At 36.7% G+C, this 16,550-nt stretch overlaps 1 protein-coding gene across 1 annotated transcript; it reads right to left on the reverse strand.

The window, feature by feature from the left end:
- Positions 1-309: 309 nt before the first annotated feature.
- ifngr2 (interferon gamma receptor 2) lies at positions 310-16,550 on the reverse strand. Its single transcript, XM_042494115.2, has 7 exons — positions 16,336-16,550; positions 13,907-14,021; positions 13,415-13,587; positions 11,137-11,282; positions 7,468-7,609; positions 3,427-3,572; positions 310-3,069 (listed from the first exon to the last, which is right to left on the reverse strand). Exons 1-7 carry the CDS (start codon positions 16,373-16,375, stop codon positions 2,959-2,961), a joined length of 873 nt encoding a protein of 290 aa, XP_042350049.2. The 5' UTR covers positions 16,376-16,550; the 3' UTR covers positions 310-2,958.

Below are 16,550 nucleotides of genomic sequence, written 5' to 3' on the forward strand. Positions count from 1 at the left end.
ATTTCTTTCTGTTTTTTTTTTTTGTTTTGCTGCAATGCAACAGGGAGTCAAAGTGTGACGTGCTGCTTGTCAAGATGAAAGCTGCGGGACATTACTTCCTTTTTTAAAATAACATTTATTAAGAGGAGTTGGTGGCTGAGCCGCTGCTGCACCTGAATCTACTCAAAATGACTTTACTTATCAACACGCTTTTTTCTTACTGACGCACATACACAGTTAACGTCTAATATTCCACCTCCCCCAAGCCAGGGAGCTGTCCTTTATACATTTAAGAAAAATCTCAAGAAAATGAAACTTGTCTGGCAGGTATAGAAGCTCATCATTTTTTTAATTTTTTTTTTTACAGTTTTATAAATCAAATTACAAAAACATTTTTTTTAAATTGACCTCTCAGGTCATCTGTCCTTGCAGAGCTTTTCTGACAGATATTTAAAACCTGGGTTTGAAATATGTCAGAAGTGTCTGCATCACAGGACAGAGAAGGTGAATAGCTTTTACAGGATTTAAAGATTTTATTTAAAAAATAATTTGCAATGTGTCATTCAGAAACAAGGGTACAAGGTTAGTGAAGTCATTCCACAACACGGAGTTGCACAATGAAATGGCAGTTGCAGCCACTTAATGCTATAAGAAAAAAAAAACTACCCAAAAAAAGATGTTTTTAATGCTTTCAGCATTCAGTGAAAACTGAAGACGGGGTTTTCCAAACCAAAACTGCATTGCTCAGTACTTTCAGAGGTTAACTGAATATACTGTTGTGATTTAGATTTACACAGATGACGATGAAAATAACAAGTCACATCCTAGTTTAGGAGCCCAAATCACAGCTTTCAGTCTTTACTTGAGTCTTCGATTAGGAGTCAGACTGAGAGAGGTCCGAGGCCAACAGCAGGAGCTCTGGACAAAATCCTGCAACATCGAACTGAAACATGATTTGAACACATCACCTCACACAGTTCAGGATCATTAGAGAATGTGCAACAAAAACAGTAGATAGGGTTAGAAAAAACAGTGAACAGTTGAGGCAAACAAAAGCATTTCGACTGACATTCAACAGAAAGTGCAGCTGCTGTAGTTGCAGGTTCGTTCCCATGAAAAACAACCAAAAGGTGCCAGAAGAGAGTTCTCTGTGTGAGAGTATAAATCCAGAACACAGATAAACGCTGCAGAGCGCCAACAGTGATCTGCCTTCTTGGCTTGAAGAAATAAAAAACTCTGCCTTTGGTTGTATTTTCTTGTCTTGACTGAAGATTCCCTGTTAAAAGTTCTCAGTGGTGATCTCTAATGATGGGACAGCAATGAGAGAGCTGAAGAACTATTCCATAGTTCTAAAAAACCCTTTTTGTTGTGTCCACACTAAAAACAAAGAATGACTGGAGTCAGCAGCATTTTGAAGGACTGTTTTTGCTCCCAGCTTCAGTCCAGGAGCTCTTCAGCAGCGTCAGCAGCTGCCACTTCTTAAAACCTGTAAGCGGTGAAGTCCAAGCTTATCCTATTGACAGTGTGAACGCAAACAGAAGGAAAGCTCCAACAAGTTTCCAACAGTTCTGAATGGAACCATCTGAGGAAGCAGGGCTCATTTGGTGGAAGCAGCCATCAGGGAGTCACTACAACTGTTTGGCCTCATGTGTCAGTCTTCATGCTGAACCTCTGGCAGGACGGCATCAGGCCAAGTGCTTCCTGACGGAGTCATAAGAGTCAAGAAATGTGCAGGAGTTCAGACAAAATCTCCAGATCACAGACTCAACGTAATGTTGAGGGAGCTTTGACACAGTGACGTGTCTGGTTATTGAATCCTCCTTAGAACCATAAAAAAAAAAAAAAAAGTTGGGATTGAGTTGGATTCTGTGTGTGTGTGGTGTGTTATGACAGAATCGAACCCATCCAAACATAATTAATGCTGGGGGTATTATAAAGGACCCTATAAAGCCAAAACATTGTGATTAGGCAGGTTTCCATTAACCCTCAAACTATGCAAACTGAAATTGTGAAATAAAATACACCTAATGGAATCATTTATCACAAAAAAGTTGTTACGCTTGCATGATAGTTCAGGCATTTGAAAAAGCCATATTTTACAAAAGTGCAATGGAAACCCTTTTTTGTCTTTTCTAGGTCACATGATGCTATGGTTATGAGCTGGCTCCCTCATGATGCAGCAGGAGCTACGAGAGGTGTTATTACATCACATAACTCTTCAAAAGTTGGGTGAATCATCACCTCCCAAATCCCTCTTACGTGACCCTTCCCACGTATGAGGAACTCGCCTTTCCATTATCGCTCCATAACTCGCAACTCACACAACTATTGCTTTAGTTTTGCACAAATCTGTAATGGAAACCCGCCTAATGTTATAAAAGTGCGTAGAAATGTGAGTGATACACTTTCTAATGAGCAAAAATATCACTTACAAACATTAAGACACTATTTCATCATTTTAAGACCTGTGGGGATCTTTCCTAAATCTAGTGTCAAACAGAGGAGTAGGTGGAGTGAGGCTGCTCTGTGGGACTGCTGTCTTTCTGTGGGATTAACTGTCTCTTATCAGCTCATGTATGTTCACTGTGGCCTCCGCACACACAAAAAATGTCTTAACTTTTCACCTCAGTTTTTGCTATGACTGCCATTTCCAGGAACTCTGGCAGCCATTTTAAAATGCAAGTGGGGATAATAACTCGCTGTGGAGCTTATTAGCTCGAGTGGTCTGGAGAGTGCTTGAGTGTTTTCACTGAAAACTAAATCTACATCCATTTAGACTTCCTCTTCTCAGCAGTTAAGTTCTGACTTAAAAGTTGCCACTTATCGTGAGTCTAAATCCGTCTCAGCACAGTGTAAGGGGAGAAGAGTCAGGACGGCAGGTTGCAGAGTGTCTCTGGACGGCTCAGTGGACAGTTGTGGTCTCACAGCAGCAGAATGGGGAAGCCACAGAGAGGAGGTGTAGTGAAGGAGATGCTCCTTTCATTCCATGGACTCCTTCGGGGAAATGCAGGAAATGACGTCATAGTGCTCCTGAGTGGGGCTGCTGGTGGGGGTGGAGAGGTGGTGCTCTGGAAAGGGCTTGAGCAGGAACTAGAGGGGACACAGACAGTCCACATTATTTCAGTAAAACTGTAAGTAATACAGTAATACTGCAGGCATTATGCATATATGGTCAAATGTGAATAACTGTGGGCGAATTGTTGTGAATAAATCACCAGTATATAAAGGTGCTACATACATTTAAGCAGATATTTGACCAGTTTCACAATACAACATGCAGCATGAATAAAACAGGCTGGTTTTCATTACAGATCAATAAAACACATTTGATGCTTATTCATCCTGCTCACAGTGCTATGAAACATCCCCATCATACACACACAGCACATGTACACAGTGTGAGCTAGTGTTTGTGTGGTGAGTGTGCTCATCAGTGCTGGTGCTCACATCGTCAGGGATCTTGCACGGAGGTCGCAGCCACCGTTTGATTTTCCCTCGTTGGAAGATGAAGATGTACGCCATGGACACACCGAGCAGGAGGACGACGACAAGCACCACAGCCACTACCGTCTCTATTACTTTGAAGTCTTTTTCTGTGAAATGTTCAGGACACACACACATACACACAACACAGGAGTTCCACTACGACTCTTACTATGTCCTGACTTCAGAGGATTTATGAACTTCAAAAATGTAAAAAGTAACTTTTAAAATAGATAACACAAACAATGAGATTACACGCTTCATATTATAGTATGTTGTTAAAAACAAAATAAAAACCTCATATAATAGTATGTCAATGATAAAATTTCATATTATTCTATGCTGTTAAAAAAAAACATAAAAATGTTAAGCTACAGTAGCTCGTTAAAAATTATAACGTCATAATATATTGTTAAAGAGAATACTAAAAATGTCAAACTATATTATGATTCTGAAAAAGTAATAAAAACATAAACCTATGGCATGTCCTTAAAAAAAATAGTAAAAATGCCATAGTATAGTAAGTTGTTCAAAAACATATAGAAGTCAAAGTATAGTTGTTGTTCAAAACATGATAAAACATATTAGGATAGTACACCATTAAAAAAAACATTAAAAATGTCATACTATAGTATGTTGTCATAGAAACGTCATAGTCTTGTATGTTGAAAAAAATCATAAAAAAACATAGTATGTTGTTTAAAGTAAATAAAATCAAATCAGAGTAATATGTCATCCGAAACATGATAAAAAAGTTGTGATATAGATGTTGTTTAAAAAAATCATAAAAAAAACATAGTATGTTGTTAAAACCATTAGAGAAAAATCATACTGTAAAATTTAGTTCAAAAAGAATACTCAACCATGATATCATACTATATCAGTACTTGCATTGCACCTTTTGTACGTACATTTTGTGTTTTTTATATTCTGTTTTTTTCATTTTATATTTTTAAATTGCTTCTATATTTTTATCTCTTATACTATTTAAGGTCATTTTTTTTATTCGTCCTTTATGTTAATTGTTTTGCTCCAGAACACCAATTCAAATTCCTTGTATATGTAAATGTTCTTGACAATAAAACCGGATTCTGATTCTGATCAGTCAAAAATCAGAACAGTATTTCATTCAAAAAACTATAAAAATGTCATAATACAGTATGATGTTAAAGAAATGATAAAAATGTCCTACAATAATATGATTTCTAAAAAATCCAAATAAAACTATCTTATAGTATGGTATATGGTTGAAGAAAATCATAAAAACCTCATATTTTAGAGTGTCATTAGAAAAATGATAAAAACGTCATATTACAGTACGTCATCCAGAAAATGATAAAATGTTTAAGTACTGTCTGTTTTCCACCAAAATCATTAAAACATCATAGCGAAGTATAAAAAATACATAAAAACGTAATAGTAAAGTATGTTGTTAAAAAAATGATACAAACATCATGTCATTCTGAAAATCATGAAAATGTCACATTAAAGTGTGATGTCCAAAAAACGTCAATCTATAATTTTTCATTTAAAATAAAATAAAACATAATTGTATCAACGTCATTCAAAAACATCATAAAAATATGTCATAGTATAGTTGTAAAGTATGTTCTTAAAAGAAAATGATAAAAATGTAATAGTCAAGATGATGACATAAATCATAGAAATGTACAGTATAGTTGTTGAAAAAATGAATAAAAACATCATACTAAAGTAGGTTGTTCAAACAATGATAAAAACATCATAGTATATGTCATTCTAAAAATCATGAAAATGTCATAGTGTAGAATGTCATCCAAAAAATGATAAAAATGTCGGCCTAATGTTTGTCATTCAAAGTATGATAAAAATGTCATAGTATTGTACGTCATTCAATATAATCATGGAAAAAAGTCATAGTAAAGTATATCTTAAAAAATAATAAAATGTCATAATTTAGCATGTTGATCAAAAACATGATAAAAAAATCATAGTGTAGTATGTTAAGAAAGTATCATATCATATATCATAATATGCAATTAATAAACCATTAAATCATGTATGTTGTTTAAAAATATTGTCAAAAATATCATTAAAATGTCATACTATAGTATGTCATCCAAAAAATGATAAAAAGTCTAGCAGTATAGCAAGTCTTTCAAAAACTGATTAAAAAAAAATCATAGTACAGTATGTCAAAAAACATAAAAATGATACCATATATAAACCCATAGAACGTCATACTGTAGTATGATTGATTGACTGATTCTTTATTTACGTGTCATGCACACAATGTGCCCAGCCCTCACGGGTTTATAAGACACCAAAAGAAAAACTCCATAGCAGCAGGCCAAACAATTCATCCTATTTCATTTCATCACAAGGATTTAAGACTTTTTTTAATGGTGTTCGAAAAAAAACGTCTAAAAAAAACGTCATACTGTTAAAACAGTATGTTATGTTATGTTGTCCAAAAAATGTTACAAACATTATAGTATAGTATAGTAAAGTATAGTATCAAAACATGATAAACATGTCATAGTCAAAAAAGAATTAAATGTCTAGTACTGTATGTCATTCAAAAGATGATAATAATGTTACAGTAAAGTTAGTCATTCAAAAAATCATGACTGTCGTAATATAGCATGTCATCAAAAAATGATAAAATGTCACATTACAGTATGTTGTCCAAAAAATAATAAAAACATTGTGATACAGTTTGCCTTTAAAAAAAAGATAAAAATATTATAGTATAGTCCGTCATTCAAAAACAACATAAAATTGTCATTCTTTAGCATGTCACCCAAAAAATGATGAAAATGTCATAGTACAGTATGTTGTTAAAAAAATTCAGAAAAACCCCGACATAGTATATTGTTCAAATAGCCAATTAAAATGTCATATTATAGTATGTCATTGAAAAAGTTCTAAAAAGTTATATATAGTATGTCATTTAAAAAATTATAGAAATTACTACATTACTACTTACTAAAGTATGTCGTTAAAAAAACCCATAAAAACGTTATAGTATAGTCTGTTGTTCAAAAAATGATAAAAACATCATGTATCTTCCAAAACGATTATTTCGTAAAAAAGCATAAAATCACCACAGTACAGTCTGTAATTAAAAGAAAATGATAAAAATATCATAGTAAAGTCCCTCATTAAAAAAAATATAAAATTTTCATACTATAGTACACCATCCAAAAATTGTTATAAACGTCAGTATATCTGTCATTCAAAAAAAATATTAAAAACATGAAAGTATAATATGTCGTTCAAAAAAAACATTATGTCCTCAAAAATATGATAAAAAAAGTCATAGTATAGTCTGACGTTGAAAAATGACAAAAACATCATAGTTTAGTATGTCATTAAAAAAATCAAGAAACATTGTACTTTGGTATGTCGTTGAAAAAAAAATCATAGTATTGTATGTCGTTCTAAAAAAAAAAAATCACAAAAATGTTTAAGTATAGTGTACTGTCATTCAAAAAATGATAAAAACATCATAGCGTAATATGTGACCCAAAAAATGATGAAAAGTCTTAGTATAGTATGTGTCCAGAACATAATAAAAACATCATACTATAGTATATCATTGAAAAAAATCATAAAAATGTAATTGCATAATAATAATAATAATAATAATAATAATGATAATAATAAAAAACTTAACTATAATAATAATAAAAACTATTTGTATAGGACCTTTCATACAAGAAATGCAACCCAACGTTCTTTACAAGAAAGAAATTAAATGCACCAAGTGCTTCACATCAAAACACATAAAAGACTAAAAAACATAATAAAACCTGCATGTAAAAATAAAATAAAATCAAAGTAAATAAAATCAAATCAGACTAATATGTCATCCGAAACATGATAAAAAAGTTGTGATATAGATGTCGTTTAAAAAAATCATAAAAATGTTTGTAAAAAAACATTTCTTTTAATGTCTCAATATTTTAGCTGCCTGGCTGAAAAACTTTTTTAACAGCAGTATCAACTGCAAAGAAGCCTTACTTGACTCTGGGATGAGCTCACACTGTGTACAGCTGGCCAATCCGACGGGCTTATCGAAGTAGATAAACTGCACCTTTGTACAGTACCGCCGTCCCTCCTGCAGCTCACGGAGGGTCACTGAGGCCACAGCATCTTTATACGACTGTCAAAGAGTAAAAGGGGTTTGGAAATCATTAACACAAATCACAGACATACATAGATAGACAGTATTTCCTGTTTACTTGAAGGCTATTTGTCAACCTATTTTGTCATGTTTTGCAAGTGACTAATGGGAACAACCTTTTTTACAGTGGCCCAGTATAGAGTGGTGAAGGCATGACGTATTATTGTAGGTCAACCAGGAAGTTAGCATTGCACTGGTTCCCTCGTCAAAAACCTTATGGCATGTTTAAATGGGAGTTTTGATTATCGCCTTAATAAGCTCTGTGACGAACACAACTTTATGATACTTACACGTTTTGTTTAGCATAATAATCTTCACAGATGAACACCACTTTTGTGTGTTTTGAAGCATAAATCAAATCGCCATAAGCAAAAAGCTACTGTTAGGCTTCACTGTAAAAACATGTTAAAACACAATTGAAAAATATTATAAACAGATGAGGGCAGTTGTTGCTACAAAGCTGTTAAGGTGGTGAGTGGGTTCACTGAGTTTCTGTGTCCGGTGTGATGACGTCTAACGTTCTTGATAAACACTGTAGTCCGATTTTAGCCACTTGTTCGCAATCGCCTTTTTTTAAACAAATAAAACCTTAAATTTTATTTAAGCATATTTTATTTGATTTTTTTAAGGGCTTTTTTTTGGCTTTTATTGCCTTTAATGGATAGGACAGTATGAGCGTGAAGGGGGTAGAGAGAGAGAGGGAGACATGCAGCAAAGGGCCGAGGCCGGACCCGTACCCGTGGCTGCGGCTGCGGCTGCTGCGGCGAGGACACAGCCTCTGCACATGGGGCACTGCTCTATCCACTTAGCCAACAGGTCCCCAAGCATCCGGATTTTATGTTGCAGAACAAAACATCTAAATATCTTTAGCCTGTGTTAACCAGAGACCTTATTTAAGGCAGTTTACTGAAAACCCATTAAAAAAACCCAGAGACTTTAAGATGAGGGAACCAGAGGTGCAGAAATGCTAAGGAGTCTACAGGTTTCATACTATGCCGTATCGTTTATTTCACCTGATAACACTTTGCGTCTGTCCATGTAGTTGAGGGGGCGTCTACACAATGAAAAGCACCAAAACAAACAAACATGGAGGAGCTGGAAAGCAATTCTGAAAGTGGCGATTCAGCACAAGAGGGGCTAATTCTGTCCTTTGGACATGGTTTGGGCATGAAGCAGTCTGGTATCAGGCAGGTCCAGAAAATCACATCTGAGCCATCGTACATGCTCCATCCGGAGCTCCAGCTTTTACCATCAGCAAGAAGATTCAGGGTCCCTAAGCACAGACTGAACGACTATAAGAAGTCATTCATGCCCACCTCCATCTGGCTCCCTAACACTCACATGCAGCATCAGGAAGACACCCGCCAACCTTTTTTTTGTGCAATATCCATCAATGCAGTTTGAAATATGCAAATACTGGCAAATGTGTAATTACTTCAGGGTGCAATATTTATTTTTAGGACGTGGAATAAATGTGTAAATAGGTTTATTTGAAGTATGTGTGTCAGCGATAAATGTGTATGTGTGTTTCTTATATGCTGCCCTGTAGCAGCACACAGTCCAAAGCTAATTTCCCTGTGGGGACAAACAGAAAAAAAAGTATATCTTATGAAAAGTCAGATACAGCAGCACTATAACATGCAAATACTATCAATATCTGAACTGGAGAGCTGTTAGTTTGTTTCCACTGCCCAGAGAATAAATCACTGTGTTTGAGGGCTCTGCTGTAACAGTCTAACTTAATGAGTGGAAGGAGCAGTATTGTGAGCAGGTGAGGCGTGTGTTTTTCTATCTGCAGAGCTCCCATTGTGAATATTTACTCACATTTTTCGACCACGGAGCACCAGTGCCTCTTGCAAATCTTTGCAATCTATGAACTGGAGAACTGTTAGGCCCCCTCCATACGGAGACAATTTAGGTGCATCCGCAAAAGTTTTTTTTATTGTATGGATGTTACGTCCACACAGAACCGCCGTTTGGGGAGCCTGAATAAGCGAATTTTTGAAACCAGGTCCCAGAGTGAACAAATCTGAAGACACCACCCTTGCGTTTCAGTGTTTACAGCCCATAACCCAACAACAACAACAACAATGGCGGATTACGGTGTTGCGTTGTTGCTGCAGAAGCTACTAAGCGTGATATGGCTTTTACAGCAAAATCTTCAGCTCCACACAAATGTGTCCTGTCTAGCTTGATTCATACCTCCCGCCATCTTCTTCTTCGTGTATTTGTTTTAGAGATGGCAAATTCGACACCCAAGATCAAACTGTTTTTCGAAACTTTTCGTCACTTCCGGCTTTGGCACGTAGCTCGATTTATAATAGATCCATGCTCAAGACGTGTTTCGAAACATCACGTGATCGGTACCAAACCGATTTATAATTTATAATAGATCCAAGTACCAAACCCGGACAGAGAGTTTTAAGAGACCACGGGAAATGCAGGCGTTTGAGGTGTTCTGTTATGGCAAGGAAGTAGAGGGGGATTTGTGCGAACTGAGCTGAGTTGATGGTAGACTGACAGATACATACATACATACATATAATATAATAATGTATTATATATAATTAGATATACACAAACATATATATATATATATATATATTTATAGATTTATATAGATACATATAACTATATTATAGCTATGCGGGTTTTTGGGCTGGGGAAAAGGGAGCTTACAACAAAAACAATGATAAATGGGTGCAATGTAAGCGTCTACCAGCAGATGCCAATATAGAGCGAACAGGTTTTGAAATGTTTCAAAGTGTCGAATTTGCCATCTCTAGTTTGTTTACATAACGCGCTTTTTCTGCGAATGCTCCATGTCTTATTCTCTGTTTTTGGAGTATTTCTGTGGCAGCGTTACAGCGCCACTTACAGGCCTGGCATATATACCATAGTGTTTTCAGTGATTTTGTGTGGACACACACATTTCTTGAGACGATTCCGTGTTTACGGAAAACTTTTTTAAAACGAAAAACAAATAAATCTGTTCCGTCTCCATGTAGACATGGCCTTTGTTTCCAGCTCGCAGCAGATGAACCCTCATACCGCCTTTACACTTTAACTTTCTGCCAACGCTAACATCCAACTGTTGGCCGGAAGCTTTAAGTCCACGTTGGGAGGGGGGGGTTAATGCCAATTAAACCGTCATTTACCGGATACCCTGGTAAAATTTCGGGAAGGTATGAAATATTACACTCGGCCCCAACCTAGTACATGTACACAGGTGATCAAAGACAGCAGGAGGAGACTGAGCGTTGGTTTAATCAGCTGAGACTCATCAGAGTAACCGCACCGTCTATCCCACTGCTGGTCACATGTTGGCTGTGATCAACATTTTAGTCGTTTGCTGAGCAACATGACAGGAAAAAGATAAAACCTTTTGTTTAGAGTGCAAGGAGATCAAAACGAGCTTAGTGTGACCTCGTCTTGGCTCACCTACAGAACACATTAAACAGGAAGTCACAGCATGTGTTTCTTGTTAAACAGACGAGGTTTCTCACCTGCAGGGGCTCTCCTTCCTTGCCGTGGTAAACCCTGTGTTTTGCATGGTCTCCATGTTCCAGAGTTAAACTGTTGTTGGTGCTCAAATGTACAGTCAACGAGCCAGGCCCTGTAGTCAGACTGAAGTCAGGAGTACAGGAGTCACCTGCAGGGGCACAATAAATATTTCAACAATTAACTAAATCAGGTAAGACCTACATAATCTGTCCTCTGTCAATATAATGGGTGCACAACCACCAACACCTCAACCTGAACTTACAAATCAACGGAGCACAATGACTGAATGATGTTATGAGAGCTTACTGTGGGTTTGTTAAGAATTTCACACTAACATCATGTGGTTTACACCCTGGTTAGGTTGGTTAACAACCACACTCATCAGCTATTGGTGCAACAAGAATATGCCCCAGCAGGTACCGGCAATATTTCAGGAGATCCAGTGTAGCATGCAGATATATGAGCCAAAGCTTCCTCTTTCTTGCACCGGTTATTTTTGCTAATCTTGAAAAACTCGGAAAGGGACAGCATATGATTTCTACCCACACTGTAATTAAAATCACTCATAAAGTGACTGAAGTGAATTTCAATTAAGTTGTTGCTGCAGAAAATCTTTTACTCTAAATGAATCCATGAACAATAAAGTCAACTCTATGAATAGTAACACAAACTTTATGAATAATGAAATAAAGACAACACGTGCACAGACAGAGACACCAAAAACTGAAAGTAACAGCTGTGTCTATCACTGTAGTCTAAACATCTACAAGGTCTTGCACTCGCAGTATCTGAATATTCAGGCGCCCTGGAACCTCTGAAAGTACCTAAACATGGCCATTTCATAGTATGAAATAGTTTTTCTATAAAACAAATGGTGACTATTGTGTCGAGACTGCTTCTGGGTGAGAGAAGAGACTGTGAAAACAGGCTGCGTACACACCAACCTCTAAGAACACCAAAGCACTTGATCATTACTGGCATATTTCATATCAAAAGATAAGATGCCATTTCAAATAACTAAAAAACCTGGCTGTTTAAGATTGTTTGTTTTTTCACAAAAAAGATGTGTGTCCTCAGTGGTGCAATAAAAATATATTCAAGTATATTCAAGTATATTGTGATGCTTATCAGGATAATATCTTCATTTGCTATTATTTTGGCCAGCATAATCCAATATAATCCACCCCTGCCTTAAACAGATAATTACATATGATTTTTTTAAGTTAATAAAAAGCTAAATATATTGACAACACATGGGTTTTGAGATTGCATTTTGGCTAATGAATTCCACCTTTTTAACTCTCCACACCGACTGTTTAACCGCCACTTGAATGATATTTATCAATAATTACGTGCACTAGAGTAACCAGAATGCTTCAGATTCCAAAATCTTGTCCCGTTGCCTGCAGATTCTACATGCAGATGCAGATATCTGTTATAGAGATGAGTTAACATCTGGAATTACACTGCATTAGGGTTGGGCGATAAATCAAGTATAGTCAGTGTCATGCAGCTTGTTCCATGTATGATAAAATGCCACGTCATTTTTTTTGCCGCCAGTTTTTCGGCTCCTTCACGCTCTCCTATGGCTTTCTCCCTCTCACAGACACAGACACAGAACCCCCCACCCCCCAAAAAACCTCACACACATGATTTGTCACACACACTCCAAAGCCCATCCAAACCACTTTCTCCTGAGTGAGTGTGTTTTCTTTCTATCTGTAGAGCTCCAGACCATGACGATATAGCTGCATGGGAGCACCAGTGTGACTTTTAAATACTGTTAATACATGAACTGGAGAGCTGTTAGTTAAACTAATTACAACTTTAACTGTTTGCTCACAACTGTTGACCAGCAGCTTCAAGTTCACAGCAAAAAAATCCTTCTGGCCCGAGAAGAGCCAGGTGCTTGAAAATAAAAGCTGTGCTATGATAACAAGACTTTATTTAACTTTATTATATGACAGTGGAAATTTTTATTTAACTTTACTGTATCATTAGTTCATTTAATAATTTTGTGTTAGTGGTTTACATTAGTTTTTTAAGAAATTTCAAAATATCAAGAATTATATATACATATATATATATATATACATATATAAATACATATATCATCAAGCCCTACACCACATATATTATAAAAGGCACACCATAACTCTGATTTGACCTTCACTTTATATTGTATAGGTCTGCACTAGTTTGCACAAACTATAGAGAGCCAAGGTAAAGAGCCAGCAGACATCATCTGGTCCAGAGCTGAAACCACTCGTGCTTTCTTACCGTGTCTGCTGCAGGCTTTGACTGGTGTGGAGGTCAGCCTGCGTCCTTTCTCTGCTCGCACACGCAGCATAACACAGCCGTGCTCGCCAAAGGCTTTAGTGGAGCTGACATCACAGGAATTTAAAGACATATGGACGCAGGCCAGCACATCTGTCCACACACGGCTGTCAAAGCTGAGGACAACAACAGGAGATTGACATCAGTCCAGAATCTGTCAGGATGTCAATAACCTTTATTTACAACTTTTAAACACATTTAAATGGAAACACAGAGTGTCTTACAAACCAAAATACTGTCTATGAGCTGTGTCTACATACACACACAAACACACACAGCATAAGTAGAATCTAAACAAATATGAAAATGCTACACGACGACAGGATAACGCAAGAATTGCCTGACGTATGTCCAAACAGGACAGGACCTTTAGAAGCTCTCAAATTTTTGCTCATGCAGGCTGTAAACTGACTCGCCAGGACCGTCAGAGCTCACCTGCGGTACTGAACAGTGTAGGTAATATCTTCCTCCTCAGTGGCAGGAGTCCACGTCAGCAGCCAGTTATCAACATGGATGTTCTGGGGCGGTGCTGGTGGCGCCTCAGACAGCACTGGGACAGATGGGAATGGACAGCGAATGAGAACATGATGTCTGACATCAAGAAAAAGTCATATTTCCTGCATTTTTGAACTCTTATTTTTTTCTGTTCAACAATCATTCAGCACCTTGGTTGTTTAAAGGTTAGAGGATGTCTTTGTGTGCATTTTACTTTTGAGATTTGACCATTCACAACAGAAGATGTGCAACTGGATTGATTTCATCTAGACATGTTTGGCATTTGGTAATAACAACTTTAAAATGCAATGTTGCTTTCTTTGAGCTGACTCCAGAGTGAACACTGATAACGTTACAGTTAATTCTAAAAAGTCATTCCACCCAAAAGCTACCATTTGGGAAAGAGGTGTAGCTACTAGATAAGATGTTGGCTGGTGTTGATAAAAACATAACTGTGATGGTAGTTAGCATATTATAAAGTATGAAAAAAGGTCATATTTTATTTATATTAAAGGTTAATTTCATTTTTTTCAACCTTGACACTATTTTCCTACATTTTTGTTTCAAAGTGACTAATTTTGGAATTGGTCCAGTATGGAGCCAGAGCGCTGCAGCTGGCAGCTGAGAAACAGGCTACAATGTAACCACTCAGTGCATTATGTACAACCAGTCAGAGTGCTTGTTTTTGCCACCAAAAGGCTCAGATTGTTACCCCAATTGTCTGAACATTATGTAAAGGATCCCTACAGAGATACATTTCTTATAAACAGTAATAATCTTTTTGTTTAACTAGCCCCAGAATCCCCATCACCAAACCCACCAGACTCCACTTAAATAAACAGCAATCAAATTGTCATAAGACACTTTATTCAATGCTGTCAGAAACAAAATAAAACTTAGTTCATAATTTTACAGTTCCAACAATCTCCGACTCTAATAAATTGAAATAAACCCTTAATTTCCCAAGTTAGATGTGAAAATATTCTGGCTCTATGCATGCTACAACTACTGTTTATTTAAAAGGAGTCTGGTGGGTTTGTCACTAGCATTTTCAGGGCCATCTCTGGTTAAAATGAAAGGATCCTACTCTTACGTAAGAGGTATATTTTTGTAGGGATCTGTTTTAGGGGTCTACCGATATTGGATTTTCAGGGCCAATACTGTTACCGATTATTATGTTTGATGAGACTGTTTTTACAACCAATATACATTTACAATTAACATGAAAATATTTCTGTCAAAACTTTAAATTTGGTATACAATAAACTCTTACACAAAACTCTGTTTAAGAAGAAGAAGAAGAAGAAGGTAGAGTAATTGGTCATTTTTCAAACAAAGTTAAAAAATGAAATTACATTTATCCTTGATCCTGCTACATCTTTGGAGGTGGAGGTTGAGTTGATCAAAATCAGAAGCTACTATGAAGTAAATGCTTTTAGCAGACGTTCAGTCAAAACTGAGACTTTCAACATCATATACTACAAGTTCTGTGCATCTTTTTTTGATAAAGTTCAGTTCAGTTTTTAATTTTCTATTTTTTTATTTCCTTCCTTGGTGACACTTTCTTTGCACTTGTTGCAGACTGCCTTCCATTGTGTTGTTTGAGTGAAATATGTAAGCTGTTTACAATGAACAATTTTAAAATAGAACACAGATACAATCGGCAAAATGACAAAAATCGGCCCTGATAACCGGCCAGGCCGATAATCTGTCGACCACCTAATCTAAACTGAAACTTTCAACATCCTATAAAGCAAGTTCCTACCAACTTTTTTTATAAAGTCAAATGAACATTTAAATAAAAAATAAATAATTAAGAATAGCTCCCTGAGGTTTTATTCTAAGGCTGAGATACAAATAACTGGCAAAATGCCAATTATCGGCCCTACTTATTGGCCAGGCCAATAATCTTTCACCCTTAATCCTTTTCATCATGTTGTCAGAGGCTTAACAATAACAATCTGAGCCTGTCAGAGGCCAAAACAAAGACGTTTAATGGACGTAAATGGACTATTTATAAATTCCAGCATTAGATCATGCTTATGTGATGTTCAGCTTTTAACTTTTTACTTTAACCACATCAAAATGATGACTTTAAGTTTGTTTGCTAGCTTAAAATCCTTTTTCATAATAAACAGAGCGGCTGTATTTTGGTAGAAGAATGAATGTGGACGTTAGCTTGCGTTAGCTTGGGTTAAATGAGGAGGCCTTTCGTTTTTACTTCTTACACGCACACGCGCACACGCACACGCAGAGACACACACACACACACAGAGAGAGAGAGACATAGGATGTTGCCTCATCCTAGCACGGAGAGGTAGCTCAGCTAAAAAAAAACCAAAGCCCAGCTGCTAATGCTAGCTTATTACCTTGGACGACAGCTAAAAGGCACAGGACAGCGGGGAGCATGGTGACAGCGTCATTTCACGGAGAGCGACGAGTTCGCGAACACATCTGTCCCCACAGCAGCCATTATCTGTCTGTTCAACAGCCACAACATGTCTGACACTTCCCCAAATCTGGATTGTCGACAGTTTGGAAAGTTACCCCATGGAAGTCACTGACGCACACTGACGGTAACTGA

The sequence above is a fragment of the Plectropomus leopardus genome, chromosome 10, assembly GCF_026936395.1.
Source record: "Plectropomus leopardus strain MGB_pleo_1.0 chromosome 10, ASM2693639v1, whole genome shotgun sequence".
NCBI classification, from domain to species: Eukaryota; Metazoa; Chordata; class Actinopteri; order Perciformes; family Serranidae; genus Plectropomus; species Plectropomus leopardus.